The sequence below is a fragment of the Chionomys nivalis genome, chromosome 3, assembly GCF_950005125.1.
Source record: "Chionomys nivalis chromosome 3, mChiNiv1.1, whole genome shotgun sequence".
Lineage (NCBI taxonomy): Eukaryota > Metazoa > Chordata > Mammalia > Rodentia > Cricetidae > Chionomys > Chionomys nivalis.
In genome coordinates this window covers 123,344,858-123,361,393 of record NC_080088.1, presented here as the reverse complement: position 1 = coordinate 123,361,393, position 16,536 = coordinate 123,344,858, and the positions used below count along the sequence as shown (strand labels likewise).

At 53.2% G+C, this 16,536-nt stretch overlaps 1 protein-coding gene across 4 annotated transcripts in view; it reads left to right on the top strand.

Annotated features, from left to right (window-relative positions):
- Hps4 (HPS4 biogenesis of lysosomal organelles complex 3 subunit 2) overlaps positions 1-12,979 on the top strand; it is a 33,007-nt gene extending 20,028 nt beyond the window's left edge. For all 4 annotated transcript variants that reach the window (XM_057764094.1, XM_057764096.1, XM_057764093.1 and 1 more), the window contains exons 8-14: positions 1,455-1,527; positions 3,340-3,376; positions 3,888-3,984; positions 4,368-5,196; positions 9,432-9,564; positions 9,923-10,031; positions 12,508-12,979. In XM_057764094.1, the coding sequence (XP_057620077.1) occupies positions 1,455-1,527; positions 3,340-3,376; positions 3,888-3,984; positions 4,368-5,196; positions 9,432-9,564; positions 9,923-10,031; positions 12,508-12,679 (1,450 nt within the window). In that variant the 3' untranslated portion in view covers positions 12,680-12,979. The remainder of the gene's footprint in view (positions 1-1,454; positions 1,528-3,339; positions 3,377-3,887; positions 3,985-4,367; positions 5,197-9,431; positions 9,565-9,922; positions 10,032-12,507) is intronic.
- The last annotated feature ends 3,557 nt before the right edge of the window (positions 12,980-16,536 follow it).

Sequence of the window (16,536 nt, the reverse complement as noted above, 5' to 3'; positions counted from 1 at the left end):
CGTGCCTTAGCCAGTGCTCTCCAGAGCGGGCGTTCGAGCCCTGGCTTCTCTTCCTCTTTGTTCTACCATCTTGGACAAGTAGCCCCAACCTCCTCTCCTGGGAAGTGGGGACCCTTGCTGAAGAGTGGCAGATGTGGAGGGTAAGCACAGAGCCCGTGGCCATCCCCCTTTCCTCTCCCTGTTCTCAGGGTGCCTGTAGTCACGCTGACACAGGTGGCAGCAAAGATAGTGTTTGTGGGCAGACAAAGGGCTCAGTGAGTGAAAGGCTTGCTGCCCAGCCTGGCACTCTGAGTTCCATTCTGAGACCCACATGGTGAAAGGAGAGAGCTGACTCCCCCAAGTTGTCTTTTGACCTCCATATACACAGAAGCATGATAAATGTTTTAAAATTTTTAAAAATACTGTTTTATCACTCATATTTTCTTTTTCACATAATATCTATGTAACTATATATGATATATATATATTATATATATTGTGTGTGTGTGTGTGTATGTTCATACACACACTTTATTTGAGACAGTATCTCACTATGTAGCCCTGGCTGTCCTGGAATTCTCTAAGTAGACCAGGCTGGCTTTGAACTCCTAAAGATAGACTGCCACTGCCTCTGCCTCCCCAGTGCTGAGATTAAAATTGAATGCTAGGGAGCTCACCAAGGCCAGCTGGACTGTGACTGAAAAAGCATGGGATAAAACTGGACTCTCTGAACATGGCGGACAATGAGAGCTGATGAGAGGCCAAGGACAGTGGCACGGGGTTTTGATCCTACTTCATGTTCTGGCTTTGTGATAGCCTAGACAGTTTGGATGTTCACCTTCCTAGACCTGGATGGAGGGGGGAGGATCTTGGACTTTCCACAGGGCAGGGAACCCTGACTGCTCTTTGGACTGGAGAGGGAAGAGAAGAGGAGTGGGGGGAGGGGGAGAGGGGCGGGAGGAGGGGGAGGGAAATGGGAGGCGGGGAGGAGGCAGAAAAAAATTTTTTTTTCAATAAAAAAAATAAATAAAATAAATAAAATAAAATAAAAAAAGCAGAAAGAAAGGAACACACACACACACAAAATAAAATTGTATGCTACCACTCCCTGCCCTCTGTACCAATTGCACAGGGAATAGAGCCCTTCTGAAATACTGGCTATCTTTGTGCTCTAAGTGGTTGGTTCAGTGATTCTCTTCCAGTGCACACAGGTGCTTACTTGTGGTTTTGGTATGCCTGCCATCTTCTCGTGATGAGTAGCCATATGACCCCTCAGCCCTGCCTGATTGGAGAGCTTACATTTTGACTGTCAGTGGGACCTGCAGAACAGAGAGCCCTTCACTGAGGATCTACCTGATGAAACTCCTGCCAGGCACATCCCCAAGATCCTCTACCTCCAGAGACACTGCTATCTGTGGAGCTGAGAGGCCCAGCACTTCTTTTCATGGTGTTCTTATCCCTGTGTCTTACCCCAGGATCGTGAATTCCCAGCTCCCTCCTTCTCTTACCACCAAGGTCCTGCTTCATCAGACTGTCCCTACAGGCCAGGTACAGTACAGCCTGCAACCTGGTGGGGGACTGACCCAGAACATCTGCCCTCCAACTGAGGAGGGCTGGCCCCACATGGCGGGCGGGTCTAGGGCACCTGCTTCACTGAATCTGTCACAACGCTTCATCCGCTGGTGTGGTCAAGGAGTAAAGCAAGGGTAAAAGCAAGCATTTGCCCCAGGTGGTGGGCTTGGGCACTGGTTCTTCAAAGCCAAGCAGTGCTGCATCCATTCAGCTTCCAATAACACAGTGTTGATGACAGAGCACTGTAAGGAACATATTCTTAAATCAACAGGGAAACTGCTGGCCATGGTGCTGTGTGCCTCTTGTGCCCGCCCTGGGAAGCTAAGGCAGGATGGTCTTGAGTACAGAGCTACCCTGGGCTATATACTGAGGGGATGTCTCTGAAACTGGAGGAAAGGAGGAAGGAACAGAAGGGAGGGCATAGGGAACATTGATCTTCCTGTGCATTCTGTGTGTGTGATGAATACACACAGCAATGGAGAATAAAACTGTGCACAGGCAGGTGTCATGGCAGAGAGAAGCAGGTGGACTCCATAGTGAGCCCCTGTTTTAGGAAGGGAGGAAATGTCCCAGATAACAACCTAGGACCCACAGCCATCACTGAGCAGTTTCCATCTAGACTCTCTCTCTCTCTCTCTCTCTCTCTCTCTCTCTCTCTCTCTCTCTCTCTTAAATTGTTTTGTTTTGATTTTGGAGATGGGGTTCCCATTGGGTAACCTGGTCTACATTGAGAGTTGAACTTCTGATCCATCTGCATCACCTCCCAATGCTCAGGCCCCAGGCTAATCCACCAGCTTTGCTTGTTTTGTGAGCTTCTGTTTCAAATGCTTCACTGGCCTCTCTCTAATCATTCAGAGCCTGGGTGGGCTCTAGCTTCCTGTGGGTGGTGTGTCTGGAGGGCTGCCTTCACTGTTAGAAGTTTGGAGCTTTAATATGCCCTTGCCACCTCCCCTGATTCAGCTCTGGGAATCCCTACAGAAGAAAGCCAACCCTCCTGGCCTGCCAGTGAAGGGGAAGCTAGCAGGACGTGACTGCCTGAGGTCGCTACCGACTGGCCTGCTGATGTCGCCATGCCACGGGTAGTTGTGTGGAGCTGCTGTCTGGTACAGCAGCGGCAATCAGTGGTTGGGACAGAGGCTCACAGCCCCGAGGCTGGAAATGTGTTTTCTCACCTGTGTCGAGGAACTGCTAGCATCTGGTCTGTGGCTGAGGGTCAGTTCTTTTCAGGAGCTGATGTAGACTTCCTCAGATTTTAGCCAGAGATTTTACAAATGAGTGCAATCATATAAGCTGTTTTAAGTGGAAATACTGAATTTCATTTGATGTCTCAAAGTAGTAAAAGGCATGTACTTAAAGGGGAAATTCCCAAGTATTAACAGGAATGTGTGTGTGGGGGGGAATATAAATTGTTTCTTTGTTTATTGTTGCTGGGGATTGGAGCCCCTGGCCTTGGGCTTTGTCACTGAGTGGTATTTGCTGCCTCTATGGCTGCTCTCTAGACTTAGGTTCCCCAGCGTGGGCTCAAGTGCGGAACCCTTGCTTTGGTGTTTCATGGGGGACACTTAACACTTCAGAGCTGCTGCTTTGAGGCCAGAGTAGGTCCAGTTCTCGCCTCCTCCTGGCCTCTGAGAAGCAAGTGGCCCTACTCCATCTGCTGGGCTCTTGGCACAGGGTCATACCAGCTCCCTGGGTTTGGCTGAGTCCGGTGAGCAGATGGTGCCATGAATTCCTAATGGTCAGGAGGAGAGCATGGTGCCTAGGGCCAACCTGTGTATTTGTTTGTTTCAGAGACTTCCTGGAGCAGGGGCAGCTGCACAGGAAGCAGGTACGTAGTGTGTGAACAGTAGTATGCTGCCTTCCTCCTGGGATAAGCCAGGGAGAGAGCAACCAGCCTCCGTGTGGATCTCTTCTGCTCATAGATTCAGCAGATGGATCTAGCACAAGCTAGGACAGTTCCCTTTGGGACCCGGATTTCCAAGGTCATGATTTGGGCATGCCCTCCTTTGACTCCATTCTGTGACATTGCTTAGACAGTGTCTGGGGTGTGGTAATGGAGGGAGAGATAGAACACTGGTGGCATCCCCAGGAGGCTCTGGCCTCCTTCCAAAGCCTGAGTTTGCTGAGTCTTGGCCAGCTGAAAGCCCTTTCTCCTAACATCTGTCAGGGATCTCCCTCTCCACACTGCCACACTTCTCTTTCTTGCCGCTCAGAGCATCCAGGCTGCAGCTCTGGGGCTTTGGGCTGAGGGAGCAACCCCGGTGCTACCATAGTGACATTTGTGAGTGCCAAGGGCCCACTGCATCCCAGGGGAGCCCCAAACATGTTTTTATTTGCAGGAGCAGCATTGCCCCCTAATGTGCAGATCACCCCTGTTTTTCTGAGTGAGGAGGAAGTTTCTAGTCTCCGTGTGTTCACAGTGGAGCAGGAGACTAGGTAGGTGGGGTGTTCCTTTCATGTGTGTGTGCTCCCCACTTGTGTCTTCATTGTCTTGTAAAGCTGTTGATCAGAGGTGTCCTGGCCTCGGGACACAGCGGACTCACTGTGGAGCCACTCTCAGGAGACCCTTCAGCTGTGGGTGACTTCCTGTGTGGCCTTGGCTACCTCTGGTCAATAATCCTGACCTCATTGGACAAGTCCTCACCAGTCATGGCCTTTTTCTACTTTTGTGGTTTTACCATGGTGGCATCTTAGCTCTATGACTGCAGATACCTGCTTGTCATTGATGCCTGTGCCTTTCAGGGGATTGGTACCTCAAGAGTCCCCATGGGAGCCTTTTCCCTATACTCTGCTGATGTGACATCTCTTTTGTTTGCCAGACTCCAGGAAAGTCCATCTCAGTGCCCTCCCAGGGATCGAAGCACCCCTACCCAGGCAGAAGATGCCACTAGGTGTGTGGCATCCATGGCCTGGACATCAGCCACCATCCTGGAGCCTATGCCCCATGATGGAGCATGGCTGAATGGCAGGGGGGCAGATGGACCCTTCCCTGGACATGCACAGGAGAATGCGGTGGCTGCAGGACTGTGCACCACTGCCTGTAGCCAGGGTTCTGGCATCAGCAGCAGGCTGCAGCAGGAGCTGGGTTTTTCCCAAGAGGAACTGGACTTGTCTGAAATCCACATCTCTGAGGCTCAGGAAGCTTTCCCACCCGTGCCTGTCGTAGGTGATCAGGAAGCTGTCCTCACCAGCCACCAGGCCCCCACACTGCCTGAAAACACAGCAATATGCAGCTGTCTGGACCCTTCCCCTCTTGAGAGGCTCCCCGAGAGCAGAGGGCAGGAACGGCTTGCAGACCTTCCCATCACCAATGGCCAAACCCAAGTTCCTGGCACAGACCCTCTCCCCAGAAGAAGCAGCAGCCCTGTGGTACTTCCTCCCCAGGACCCTGTGGGTGTGGAGCCCAGTGTGGAGCAATGTGGGGACGGAAGCCTCCAGAACAGGTCAGCCCTAGCAGGCACTTTGCCCTCAGCTGACTCTCAGGGCCCCGGCACCTCTGCAGACAGAAGTGACTTCAAGTCCTCCCCTGCTGGGCTCCATGCAGGGCTCTTGCCCATGAACCTCTACACTCACAGTGTGAATGGACTGGTGCTGTCCCTGCTGGCTGAGGAGCCTCTTCTCAGAGACACTGCAGCCATCGAGGAAGTGGTGAGTGTCCCCAGGCTCCTCTGTACCCTCATCTTTCTCCTTGGAACGTGGACCAGCCAGCACCCTGGCAAGAATACCCCAGCCTTTGTAGTGAGGCGAAGGATAGTGCCCACTTGTGTGAGATTTTGTGTGGTGTGTAAGAGTGAACCACACATGCGTCAAAGCACCGGACTCTCCTTTTTCTGCTTCCCGCAGTCTGGGAGCACGGGTGTAGAGGAGGGAGGGGCAAGCAGGAGTGTCTGGGAGCACGGGTGTAGAGGAAGGAGGGGCAAGCAGGAGTGTCTTGCACACAGCTCTCCCCGGGGGGGGGGGGGGGGGGGGAGGGGGGGGGGCTTGTTTCCCTTTCAGTAGCCTGCAGTGGTGTTCAGCTTCCCACTCTGAGGTAGTGAGGTCATGCAGCCAGAGACTGCAGGCAGGGCTGAGAGCTGCCCTGCTGCTGGCTCAGCTCCTAGCTAAGGCGGCATGGGCACTCTTGCCAGCGTCTGTCTTCTGCAGCACATCACAGTCTGGGGTGGGGGTGGGGGGCAGGAACCCCGCATTTCCTTCCTAGACCCCGCCTCACATGGTGACTTAGTGCTCCTTCCCAGAGTACACTTGAAATCCAAACTGGCGGTGGATGGAACTTTTTGAGTAGCCATCCCTTCCTGGAGCAGTGAACTGAGCTCTAGAGTCTGGACCCACACTGGCGATAGAGTTGCTATGGTAACAGCCTTGCTGTGGTTGGCAGGAAGAACAGTTGCTGGAGGGCAAATGGTGTTCTGGGACTCAACTTGTTTTTCTTCTTAAATCCACATTATTCTGAGGCATCTCATTGGCATGCATGTCCTGTGGCCCTCCACCAAGGAGCCGGTCACCTTGGAGCGCAGGTCAGGCTGCTGGGCGGCTTCTCTCTAAGCCACCTGACTTTCCTGTCTCTTTCTACAGCCCCTGCCCACAGCCCAGAGTTGAGACTTTTTACATGTATCCTCATTTAGCGTAGCTGTGGGTGGCTGTGTCCACCTTTGCTTTAGGACAGCAAAGGGTCCTGGCTGTGGCTTCATTCGGGGCAGCTCTGTGCCTTGGCTTCCCCAGTTCTTACTGTGCTGAGCCTCAGGACTGTTCACTCCGAAGGCCTGGTGTTTAGATGCAGCAGAATAGATAGAATGCCACTCTGAAGAACCCAGCACAGGCTGCCTTGGGGAGAAGCAGTCTGCACAATTATATGTTAAGCTGGCTTACTGTATTAGCCAAGCTGAGGATGGTTCTGGGAGGGCAGACACTGCAACTCCTGTCCTGAGGGAAGAGCCTTGCGATGTGTGAAGTGGAGGCCTCACGCAGTTCTGTTGATTCCCACTGTCTCTTCCCCACTTCCCTGTCCCAGGCTGCTCTGCACTTGCCGGTAGGTTGACAGAGGAGAGAAGAGTGCCCAGCCTTCTGCAGCCTCTACTGTGTGGAAGCAGTTGTCAAGGTCAACCACAGTGTTATGACCACAGCCTTCAGCTTTCCTGTAAAGCAGGGGTGGTGCTATTAGGCCCAGGAAATGGGATGCAGGGTATGGGAGGCAAACGCTAGTAGTGTTGTCTAGACTAGGGAGTTGCTAACTTTGAACACTGTGCTGGTTTAAGAAGATGAACTTGAACCAGACCCCAAGTCTGGTTTATAGGAGAGGTTTGTTACCGTCTTAAATAGTATAGACTTGAGTAGAAAACATTCACCTGATCTCTCTGTAGCTTTCCTGCTGTTTTCTGGGAGGCAGACATAGTCTCTGTAGTGTGGTCCCACAGGCTGGAGGTGCACAGCCCTCTGAAAGGCTCTGTCCACACAGACCTCCTCAGGAGGCAGGGCTATGGGGCGATCAGGTTCCAGAGCCTGGGAGCTGTGCCGTCAAAGGGAAGTGCAGGAGGCCCCCACCAGGGGGCAGCTTAGTGTCCCTGAGCTGGTTTTCAGCTCTGCCTAGGATATTCCCTTGGGCCTTCAGTTCCAGGGAGCCTGTGAATTACTGCCTCATTAGGCCATGCACAGGGGCATCAGGGTTGGGATGGGTAGGAGGCAAGACCTGCTTGAAGTCAGGGTGGGAGCGCTTGGTGAGATATCCAGTGGAAAAGCTCCAATCTCGGCCATGTGGGCTACACACACTGCTCCCCAGCCCACAGATCCACCATCTGCCATCAGCTCTAGTGCGGACTGAAGTCAGAGCCATGTGTCTCCTCGGGCCACTCTGAGATCAGCAAGCTTTTTGTTCATGGATTCAAAAGGCAGACATTTTCAACTTTGCAAACTTCCAGCCTTGTGTGGTTCTAAACCAGGCAGTGTATGAATGGTGTGGTGTGGCTTTGTGTGGCCACCTCCTGGACTTCTCACAAGTACAGACAAGGGCTGTGACAGACACAAACCATCCTCAGTTGTCAGGCTGCACAAAAACAGGTGGCCTGGATTTAACTGGGCCCCTGCATCTATGACAACACTTAGTCATTAGAGAAGTCTCCTCCATATTATACCACATCTTGTGATGGTTTGTGGTTAAGCAACTCTGTCTTGACTACAAGCTAGGCAGAAAAATTTGGAAGTAGAGCCTAATACATTTAGAGAGAATAGGATTTAGTTGGCCTTCTCTCTAGTCCAGTTTTCCTTGTCTCTTGTTAACAGCTTGAGGGGTGGCTATTACCAGGTCCCTAAGATCTAGAAGGTGTAGTGCAGCTACAAGGCGAGCTCCCTTGGGTGCCCCAGTGCCCCTCTCCTCCAGCTGCAGGGTGAGCTCCCCTGGGTGCCCCAGTGCCCCCCTCTCCAGCCACAGGGTGAGCTTCCCTGGGTGTCCCAATGCCCCCCTCTCCAGCCACAGGGTGAGCTCCCCTGGGTGCCCCAGTGCCCCCCTCCTCCACTGCAGCGTGAGCTCCCCCGGGTGCCCCAGGGTCATCCCACCCTGTCACCCCCAAGGCACACACAACTTTGAAGCTTAGGCTCGTTTGTGTCTGCTGACCCTGTGTTGTAAGTGTCCTGACCGTCAGAGCAAGGTGGGTCTGCACGCACCTGCTTTCCACAGCTGTACACTCAGGGGAAGCCAGTGGTTGAAGTGCCTGGCACTGGCTGTGTTTATCCATTGGCTCATTCGAGGGGATTTGTTCACACACTACTTATCTGTTGGAGCTCCTGATTCTACGGCCTCTCAGAGCCACTGAGCACAGGCCACTGGACAGCATTGCTTGTTCCTTGTAGAAGGTGCATATTCTTCATGGGAGTGATTAACCCATGAGGACTTCACCCAGGCCAGGTTGGGAAACACTGGGAACATAGAAGGCCACCAATAGTGTTAAAACAGACAGTGTCAAAGCTACAGAGATGGCCCAGGGGGTTGGAGCACTTGCTGTTCCTCCAGAGAACCAGAGTTCACATCCTATCAGGCAGCTCACAACTACCCAGAACTCCAACCCAGGCCATCTGATGCCCTCTTCTGAACTCTGCACACATAAGGCAGATAAACTAAAAATAAATAAATATTTAAATAAAATAGATAGTCCCCCGGGGGCTTCTGGGAAGCCACAGCTAGGCAGCCACCACTGGGTATTGATATCATGGGTAATTTTTCTTTTTTTTTTTTTCCTTTTGTTTCTTCTTCCTCCTTTTTCTTTTCTTCCTTTCTTCTACCCATGATGACCTCAAATTTGTGGTCCTCCTACATCAGCCTCCTGAGTGCTGGGGTTCTGGGTTAGTACTGCCATGCCTCCTGACTCTTCTTAAATTAGAACCTGTTCATTTTATCCTCACACAGTATGATGCTTAATTTACAAATATCAGACCATGGGGCTAGAGAGGTGACTTAGCAGCTAAGAGCACTTAGTTCTTGTTCAGGGAACCTGAGTTCAGTACTAGCACCCACACTGGACAGCTCACAACCCTCCTCTGAGTTCCTCATGCATGCACATAACACCGCATACACAGATAGATACACACAAGAAGGAAAGTATATGCGTATATGAACATAAGGGACCGGGGGTGCTGTACACCTGTAGTTCCAGAACCCAGGAGGCAGAGGCAGGAGGCTTCCCACAAGTTTGAGGCTAGCCTGGTCTCCATAGTGAGTTCTAGGCCAGTCGGGGCTGCGTAGGGAAGCCCTGCCTCAAAAGGAGCATGTGAGTGGAACTTGATGCTCCACCAGAGACAATGGCTATTTTTGCTAGGTATAGTGACCACTGAGGCATTGTCTAGGTGCTTCTTAACTGAGTCTGCCAGCCTGTGACCCACTCCTGGCCCCTCTGCAGTACCACAGCAGCCTGGCATCCCTGAATGGGCTGGAAGTCCACCTGAAGGAGACACTACCCCGAGACGAGGCTAGCCTCACAAGCAGCACGTACAACTTCATGCATTATGACCGAATCCAGAGCGTGCTCACAGGTAAGCTACAGGTACAGGGAGCCCAGCTCCACATGGGCGGAGGGAGAACCCAGCCCCAGTCATGGCAATGCTGTAGCCCACGACCCGCTGGCCACAGCTGGAGCACAGCCATCGAGCTCACTGGCAAACACTCATTTGCTCCTTTTCTTGTTTGCTGTTTCCCCAGTGGGAATTTGGGAGTTTCAACATCTGTGGTAAGGTCAGCCCCAGAATAGGAGTTGCTGGGGCTGGCAGTGGGCTCTTTGTCCCCGGGCCTCTCACCCACACTCAGGCTTTAGCCTTACTGCTCCCATGTCCAGGACTTGGCCCAAGGAGTCGGGGAGGGCTGCCATTCACCACCTCTGTCTCCTTCTGCCAGCCAACCTGCCTCTAGTGGCTTCTCCCCAGGACCGCCGCTTTCTGCAGGCTGTCAACCTCATGCACTCTGACTTTGCCCAGCTGCCTGCGCTGTACGAGATGACTGTCAGGTGAGCTTCTCAGACCCTCACAGTCACCATCCTCATCACAGGCTGAATATGGTTAGTCCCTCTGGAGGCCATCCTCCCAATGCCTTCCCTGCTCTAAATACGCAGGTCACAACAGTGGCAAAGCCCCAAATCCTCATTGTCAGAGAGCACAGGGCTGAACTATTCCTAAGGGTGGGCCAGACAACACTATAGACTTCTAAATACTAACAAAATGGTCGGTAAAAACACAGTCACTGCAGAATCAGACATTTCTCTGATGCCCAGCAACACCAGAGCCAGCCTGTGTCTCCGTTTGAGGGGGGAGCTCTGGGCCACTGCTGCTTCAGTCCTTATTCTCCATGACTGATAAGAGATGACACAGGTTCCATTTCCATTCCCTTGTCATACTACCTCATCTTCCAGGTGACTGTCCCTGAAACTGGATGCTTAATCAGCTGTGTTCTTTCTCTCCATGTTTTCTGAAGCTACTTTGGAGAGTTGGGCATGTTAGAGGGCTAGAGGAAGAGCTTCCCCACCCCTCCGTCAGCCTGCCGACTGTTGGAATGGCTGTGCAGACACACTTTTCCTTCCTCTTATAGTAAGAAATGTGAGCATGTGTGGTCACAGTCTCACGAAGCCGACGGCCAGGGTTTGACTGCAAGCCTCCATGACTCTGAGGTGCATGCTTTTCCCCCATAGGTTTCACTAGCTGGGCCAAGACTGTGGGTCGGGACTCAGTGGGAGCACACGGAGCCTTGGGGATGAAATTCCCATGTCCCGTCACTTGACCACACCGATGCCAGTTGTCTGTCCTGGTGTCATCTGCTGCTGATAGCACAGTCTGTCCTCTGCATGTGGCAGCCACCACTCTGGGACCTGGGTGTGCTGGGTGTGTGGCTGTTGAGTGGGAGGAGGCAGCAAACAGATGCTGACATCTGCTCCCCTGCTGGTGGCCGCTGTGCTTCACCTTCCTAGAGCTGACAGGGTTCAGTGTGGGTAGAGCCCAAGGCATGCTGGGTGGGTTCTCACCACAGCTCCTTGGCATATGCTAAGGAGTGCACACAGACTCTGCAAGACTCTGTAATAAAGCCAGGGGCTCCCTGCTTGCCAGTAGGAGGGCTGGCATTGCCACACAAGTGTGACTGGAAGGTTTTCTCACCAAGCCACACTCCCTTCAGCTTTGAGAGGAGCCTCCCAAGAGCAAGACCTGGAGCTTCCTCCTCCTCATCCAGCAGGAGACAGCTGAGGGAAGGAGCCTTAGCAGCCCCTGACCCTGCATACTAGAAGCAGGGAAACTGAGGCTTGTTAGACTAAGGCCTCCAGACAAGAAGAATGTGGGGGCTAAGGAGGTAGGGTGGGTCTGTTAATAGGTAAGAGTTTCTCCCTGTTCCTGTGCTCTGGAGGAAAGACTCCCCTGATAGACAGTTTTAAGCCGAAGTTTACTTAGCAAAGTAGAGAAATTGGGGCACTGGCCTGAAAGCGGGGGAGCACCATAGTGGGGACTGGTTTTGGGTCTTTTAAAGTGTATGTGTATGTCTGTATGTTTACACACCTGTGTGTGATGTGTGCATATGTTCACACATGCACTACAGTGTGCATGTGCAGGTCAGAGGACAACTTGTGAGGTTCCAGGATGGAATTGAGGCTGTCGAGCATCCCTCTGGCCCTGAATGGTGGATTTTTAAGGAGTCCTTATGAACATTTATGAGATTGGTGGCATATTCATGGGGTAAAGTGACCCTTTTTCTTCTCAAATTACCCTGTTAGGGTATTTATTCCCGGGTCTTGGGGAAAGAGCACAGCGGGGTGGGGGGATTAAACCAGCAATGCAAATGGTGCTGATGTGTAGGGCACAGACCCCCTGATGGTGTGCCTGTGCGGTGTTGGCACTGTCTCCGTGTCTGAGGGGCAAATGGTGCTGATGTGGAGGGCGCAGACCCCTGGTGGTGTGCCTGTGTGGTGTTGAAGAGTGTCTGAGGGGTGTGGCTTCAAGGATGTGGAGCAGATGAGCAGCATGCTGTCAGGAGCCCAGCTACCAAGATGCAACTGTGGTTTCCTAGGTTACGTCACGCCCACCTTCTCAAATACCCATTACAGATCCTCTTTGTCCTCTGTGAACCTATGGGTCCAGGTTTCCTGCTTTCTGTCACTGCCACTCCTCTGTCACCTTACAAGCATCAGAGTAGAGCAGGTCAGCCACCGTCCTAAGCCCAGGCTCCTTGCTGGTAGGTGGGATAGTCCTTCCTGCCATGGCGAGTCAGGGACAGAAGCAGGACTCGCTCCGCTGCCATTCTACTGGCAGCAGCTTCAGTGGCCATTTGTTCGGTAACTCCAGACCCTGGCTACAGCTACTTCAGGCCCACCATCCCAGCCCCTGAGAGCTGAAAAGACAGGACAGTTGTTTCCTGGGCCTGCAGCGGGCATTGGGGTGCTGGAGCAGCCAGCCAGGGCCTCACACTGTCACCCCTGAGCTGTTGTCCTCTTTCCTCTCCAATAGGAACGCCTCCACAGCAGTGTATGCCTGCTGCAACCCAGCCCAGGAAACCTACTTCCAGCAGCTGGCGCCCACTGCTCGCAGCTCCGGCTTCCCGAACCCTCAAGATTGTGCCTTCAGCCTTGCAGGCAAAGCCAAGCGGAAACTGCTGAAGCACGGCATAAACCTGCTGTGAGCTGTGCACAGCCGTGTGTCACCTGGGCTGGGCAGCCCCTCCAGACAGTGTCCCCAGTGCTAAGGCTTGAGAAGGATCTTGTTCTTCAGTGGTTGCTGCATGAGGGTGAGAGGGCTCAGGTTCTGGCATGTGTAAGTGACCTGAACAGGTACAGAGCAGGCTGCAGGCTCAAGAATGCAGCCATGGGAATCTCACCTGACAGTTTACTCAAAGTACCCATGGTACTTTGTAACCTTGCGATGTTGAGTTTCAAGTTTATGAAAGATTCCCAAGGGCTCAAAAATAAAATGACCAAACTGAGTTCTGTGTAATTGCTAGCATTTCCATGACAGAATAAAAGTCAGTGTACATGCTTTACATGGGTGGTGCACACACAGTTTCCTCCATGCCCTGTTCCACACTGAGGGTTCTGTGTTGCTTCTGTTAGAGCACAGAGCATCTGCATAGAACCCATATACGTTGACTGATAGTGATTGACAGCCCCAGCCTCACAGGCCTGCTGCGGAGGGAGTTTCTAAACTATTTTGAGTCTGCACGATTTCCTTTCCCATCTATCCTTGGGCTCACGGGTACAGAACCCATGGATCTGGAGGGCTGGCTGTATGTTTTCCCCATGAACCGTACACACCAGGGTGCCTGTCTACAGGATCATAAGCCACGTGACCTGCGCTCTCTTCCTTTCCATGAGGCCCCTCCAGCTACTGGCTGACTAGAGACTGATGTCCCTGCCAGGAAAGTCCCGCTGTCAGCAGCCAGACACAGGCATATTGATCTCTGCCCCTGAACAGTTCTAGAAAGAAACTTGGGAAGTTTGTTGCCAGCTCTCAAGAAACCTCTGATGGCTTTACAGTGTGTTTTACAGTCGAGGGGGTGCTCGCACGGTACACTCTCCCTTCTGCCAACTGTTGCTCAAGACCTAAGTCCTGGCCCTCTGAGAAGACAGCCCGTGGTGTGTCAGAACCTGGGACTCAGGATCTTGGAGGCATCCCATCTTCCCTCTGTGGCCCGCTCACTGCCTGGGTTTGAGGACTCTTCCAGGAAGCTATTTCAAGGGATGTCACTGACCTCTCTCAGTCCTCGTGTGACATGGAGCTGTGTGCAGCCCATACCTGTCCCGTGCACCTTGGCAGGGCTGCTTTGAGTGGGCTTTGCGCTCAGAACACAGCCACTGTAGAACCAGTGCTGTGGGCTGCCATGGGCCTCCCGATTAAACTTACCCCTGAGTAAAGTTGTGACCAAAGGTGACCTGAGCACCACTGCGTGGGAAGTCTTTAAAAATACCCCCAGGAGTCTTTCTATAAATCAGTAACATATTCTGTCTTGAGCATGGATGTATCAAGTGGTTAGTTTTCTGTGTGTATGATACATGTGTATGGAGGAGGACATGGGGTACCTGCCATTGCCCACCTCACAACTCCCCTGCCCCTCCTTGCAGGGGTGGGGTGCAGGCATGTGCGTGGTCACACTCAGCTCTTTATGTGGGAGCTAGGGATCTGAACTCGGGTCCACATGCTTGTGCAGTAAGCCTGCTCTTACCCGTAATCCACACTGTATTCCCAGCTCTGAGGTGAGGCAGGAAGACCCCAAGCTCAGGACTGCCCGCACTGCTGCCAGCCGCGGTTCCTACTGAGTCCATACCTGAAAATGAGAAAGGGCTGAGGGTTTTGCTCAGGTTAAGATGCTTCCTGGCAGGAGGCTCTGGTCTCAACCACTAGTAACACACACACCTCTCTTGGCCTTTTATTTTGGGGGTGTGGGCCACATGTCGTGAGGAACGTAGCCTGGCCAGCAGGTTGTGAACCTTGTTGGGAGTGGATCTGCCAGTCCCCATCAGGCTCCAGATGGCCCTGCCAACCCCTGCAGGTGAAGCTGAGCTGTATGCAGTCATAAGCTCTTCCCAGGAGTACACTGGAGTCACATTTCCCACGCAGATAGCTTCCACACACAGTGCCCCAGATACCCAACTGCCTCCTGCCCCAGCTTCACCAGTCCCTTTTGTACCACCTCTTGAGAGGATGCGACAAGTCCATGGCTCTGCTTCTTTGTGCAGTGAAGGGTTGGGATCTCAGATAAGAGGCATTCCCTGATATCCTAGGATACCTCACTGGGTGTAGACAGGCAGTGGCAGGGGAGGGGGCAAAGGTCCCTCTCAGTTCCTGATTACAGCCCAGTTGGTCCTGCTGCCTGAAACAGGGAGCTGCTTGTCATTGGCAGGTAGATGTGTGTGTGTAAACTTCCACTTTTGCCAAAAAGAATCTTGGGAGTTACTTCCCTTAGATCTGCAGAACCCTTGTGCATCTCATCCCAGGGCTAACTCAAGAATTTGAGTCCTGAAACACTGCAGGCACTCCTTGCCTCATCATTTTTCTCCTTCTGCCAAGCCAGTTCAGGCTGTTGGACTTACACCGAGTTGTCCGGCAGGCCTCCGTGACATCTGTCTGCTGACATGGAAGGTCCACTGAGACCTTTCTGAGCCCAGGGAGGTGTGCACTGTTGTGCCTCTACAGTGACTGGCCTGGAGGCTGCTGGGAAAGAGCATCCCCCCACCCCCAGCCTCCTGCTCCAGTGTCCTAGGACAGTTTGTGCATAGCCAAGCCCACACCTCCCAAATCACCCTCTAAACATGGTGTGTTCCTATAGCGGAGGCCCAGCAGAGGCCATAGCAGACTCCCATTGTACTGGATGGGCACCAGGCCCTCCACAGCAGCGTCGGGGGCAGTGTCTGCCAGAGGGGTCTATCTGCAGCTTCATAGTTGACACCCAGATTGTCACCATGGACCTGGACAAAAGATTACACGGCAGAGACCGCAGGAGGAAAGAGGGCATCGAGCCTTGCTGGGGTCACTCCCTGCCCCACTGTGAACTGTGGGGCCCACGTTCCCAGGAGAGATCCACCTGGCCATCATTCCCACTGGGGAAATAGACCCCTTGGGAAACCCTGGGGCACATCCACTCGCAGCACTTCCAAGTGACAGGCGTGCAGGTGGAGTCCAGGTGCTGTGCTGGAGTTACCCACTCTGGTGGTCACTGCTGTGTTTAGCCCCTGGGTGGCCCCTCCAGGTGGCTCAGTCACTCTCCTCACCCCATCAGTTGCCAGCATGCCTAACAGTCCCCACCTCTGAGGCATGCTCCTGACCTGTATGCATCCCATCCCTGACTCTGTGACTGTTAACATGCGGTAACAGTCCCGTGTAGCCTCGTGGTGTCCAGGCAGACCCTGGGTGCCATCCTTGGTGCTTCTGAAACAAGCTGAGGGAGCTGAGTACCGGGAGAAGGGCTGTGTGAACGGGAAGGCTGAGGGAGAAGCTGGTGGCTGCTGGGTGCCAGGAAGTAGTGAGGGGACCTGCTTGAGAGCTGAAGGAGCCTGGATGGATTCCTGCCCTCCAGAGCTGCAAAGGGGGAATCCCGGACATTTAAGCCAGTAAGTTTACAGTCATCCAGTATAGCCACTGCAGGGTTCTGCTACATCCTGTGTCTGCAAACTGAACTCTGAGTGTGCAGTGGGCTAGGTGGCTTATGGGGGAGGCAGGCCTGGTGAGGCTGCTGAGGTACCAGCTCCTCCCAGGAGCCTCTGAGCATGAGAGCATGCCTGTCCTTGGCTGGAAGGTCACCACTCCCAAGTGGGTAGGAAGCAGGGAGAGTGGTGGTGGTGATGGAGGCTTCTAGAAGGCTGTGGCTGCCCCTGGGGAGGGCTTGCAGCCTGTGGCCCAGAGAGGGTGAACAGTAAGTGGATGGACCTGGCAGCAGACAAGGGAGTGACTCTCCTTGGTGGATGGCAGGTGCCCACCTCGAGATGGAAATAGCAGTGCAGGGGAGGTGAGCACTGGTTTTCAGTCTGCATCCACCTTCTGCCCAGT